Source organism: Saccostrea cucullata, unplaced genomic scaffold, assembly GCF_032062105.1.
Source record: "Saccostrea cucullata isolate Sc308-1 unplaced genomic scaffold, CSIRO_AGI_Scuc_v1 ctg13323, whole genome shotgun sequence".
Taxonomy (NCBI): domain Eukaryota; kingdom Metazoa; phylum Mollusca; class Bivalvia; order Ostreida; family Ostreidae; genus Saccostrea; species Saccostrea cuccullata.
In genome coordinates, this window is record NW_026920847.1 from 1 (window position 1) to 2,802 (window position 2,802).

The 2,802-nt window shown below is 35.0% G+C and overlaps 1 protein-coding gene across 1 annotated transcript; it reads right to left on the reverse strand.

Annotated features, from left to right (window-relative positions):
* Positions 1-53: 53 nt before the first annotated feature.
* On the reverse strand, positions 54-2,580 carry LOC134258481 (protein THEM6-like). Its single transcript, XM_062741045.1, has 3 exons — positions 2,399-2,580; positions 603-814; positions 54-448 (listed from the first exon to the last, which is right to left on the reverse strand). The coding sequence occupies exons 1-3, from the start codon at positions 2,541-2,543 to the stop codon at positions 218-220; spliced, it is 588 nt and encodes a 195-aa protein (XP_062597029.1). The 5' UTR covers positions 2,544-2,580; the 3' UTR covers positions 54-217.
* Between the last annotated feature and the right edge of the window lie 222 nt (positions 2,581-2,802).

Sequence of the window (2,802 nt, forward strand, 5' to 3'; positions counted from 1 at the left end):
AAATTAGCACATCGTCGAAATTTCCACGTTTACAGTATTAAGAAACAGTTCTGACATTAATACTGCTTTTGGCATTTTAAAAGTTCTAAAATTACCTTATCTTCAAATAACATGTACATCGTTTCCCTGAGTTTCCATTTGAGACCTGATTAATTTCTATATACATGTATCACAGTTTACTGGTACATTGCTCAAGATTAAATTGATAAACTACATTTTACAAAGCTTTTCTTAGTTTTCCACTAGATATCTGATTAAGTTCTATAAGTCGTTGTAACTCAGGTGGAGGTGCTGGTGAAGTTAAATTGACGTCCATTTTATTCAGGACTGTGTCTGGACTGGCTCCTTTCACAACCATTTTGACAAGTGCAATGGCTGACACAAAGTTAGTTTTTGTTTCTATGATTTGATGCTCTAGGTAAAATGCTTTTGAATCCCAGTGGAGTATCTGAAGGAAAAGAGAAATGTTTGTGGTCTATATTAATGGCTCAAAAATTGAAGGTAATGAGAACTGCAGTCTTGTTACAAATACATGTAAATTGTGTATTTGGATAATTTTATACATGAAGAAATATAAGTAAGGTATGAAAAACACATCTCACTTTTGATTTTATGAAGAAAAAGTCCATGAAGTTTAGAGATTTTCTGTATCTTATGGTACTTCCACCATTAATGATTGAAGCATTGCTTTTCCAAAGGCCGCTAAAAATGCCCTTTTCCAGGAAAAATTTCAGCCTGGCAAAATCGCATTCACGGAGATAGCGTGAATTGTTCATGTGCCAATTTGCATCTAGATCACTTGTCCAACACACTCCTGTATTTAAAAAAAACAGTTCAGAATTAGTTTAAAGCATCTCTGCTAGCCAAGGGTATAGTGGATCAGAAACCTTTGGCCAGCAACATTGTCTTTGGATAGTTTTTATTTTGTGAATTCATTGGTGAAAGAAATATTCCATATCTTGGAAAACCCAAAGAGCCATAAAAAAAAGATCCAGAAGAAATAATATTTTTGTAGTTTGCTGTCCTCCCTAGCTGACAGAAACCCAGAAAGCTATTGTAACAGAAGAGGAGAAAATGCAGCGGACCAGATCGGGATTCGAACCCGGCCCTCCTGAAACTCCGGTCAGGTCTCTACCAACTGAGCTATCTGGCCACCAGTGATCGAACCCGGCTGGCCCCCACACTATCAATCATTGGAACAGGTTGGACCCAGTTCCTTTTTCAGGAAGTATTACTAAAAAAAGGGATTATTACTCTTTTCTGTAATTAAAAACATCACTGCATCTGGGAATGTTAACTCCTTTAGCCTCTATTCTAGTGTTTGCTTTGAATACTTAATATCGCGATTACTTAACTTAGCGGAACTCTTTCGCGATAGAGGTAGGAAACGTCTGTTGGCTGGGGGCAAATGTGCTATTCAATACAGTGCAAGATCGATCATCGTAGAATTTATAAGGACAGATAAGTAAAAAATCCTTGTGGAATGCCTTGCTAAACAATCGCTGAACCAGCCTAATAAATTTTTGAGAGGAGCCAGTCCTAAATTGTTACATTTTTAACGATATTTCTAACGAAGCGAACTCTTCTCAATAGATTTTCATTGAATATCGTCACATTTTTAAGCAGATAAAATATTCTAACCTTTCCTTATTTGACAATCAACTATTTGGAGTTCAATATTTGGCAAAACATTGTGCTTTCGGCATTAAATTGTTCGAATCATTCGACTGTCACTACTGTAAACAATGTCATGTGCCCCAGAAATTTAGACCTTTCTCGACTCCCACGCAAAAGAGCGGTAGTAAGTTAGATAACTGCGCAGTACTCATTGGTACTCGCGATATTACGTATTAAAGATAAAGTGCAAGAATACTTTCCAGTCTGTTAAATATTTATTGTAGAACATGCCGAATGTAAAAATTTATAGAGGCTCAATAAGCTTCAAGGCGCCTAGATTCCATACATGTATCAAGTGCGTCCACATTCTTTTAGTTTTACGTTACTAATTATTAAATATATATAAATCAGATTATTATTAATACTTTTAATATTAGAAACGATATGTGAAGAAAAGAATTTTAGCTTTTACTTCATCAGGTCCTGTTCATGACTACACTTAGTCCGAAAATTCTGACGTTTTCCTGGCTTTTTTACGATTTTTATATTTTACATGCCAGGTTTTCCTGGCATGTAAAATATAAAAATCGTAAAAAAGCCAGGTAGTCCGAAAATTCTGACGTTTTCCTGGCTTTTTTACGATTTTTATATTTTTTTATATTTTTTTTTATATTTTATTATAAAAATCGTAAAAAAGCCAGGAAAACGCCAGAATTTTCGGACTAGACTACACTTGGCCCGCCCCTTTATCAGAGATGTTTATCTGGTTATGGTACGTTACCATTTATTACGCTTTCATCCAAAATTGGCATTCGCTTAAATTTTCCCTTCCATGTGTACAGAATAATTGAAATTAAAACTCTCGTGTAATATGCAACATCAAACAAAGCAAACGTCGCTGCAGCAATGACAAGGTAAACAGTCATTTTTCTTCACCAACAAAAGAAAACGCTTCCTAAATTCAGAACCAATAAACCTATTTCCGAAAAAATAAATAATTTAAAGCTGGATATAGGGACAATATTTATCTGGAAGATACATTGATGAAAGATATGTAAATTCTACTACATGTATGTGTGTTCCAAATATTACCGGTACTCCGTTTATTTTACGAGTAAAATAACCCTAACAGTGCAGTGACCTTACTGATCAACAGTAGTCCAATAAAGGTAGAGATCTGCAGGA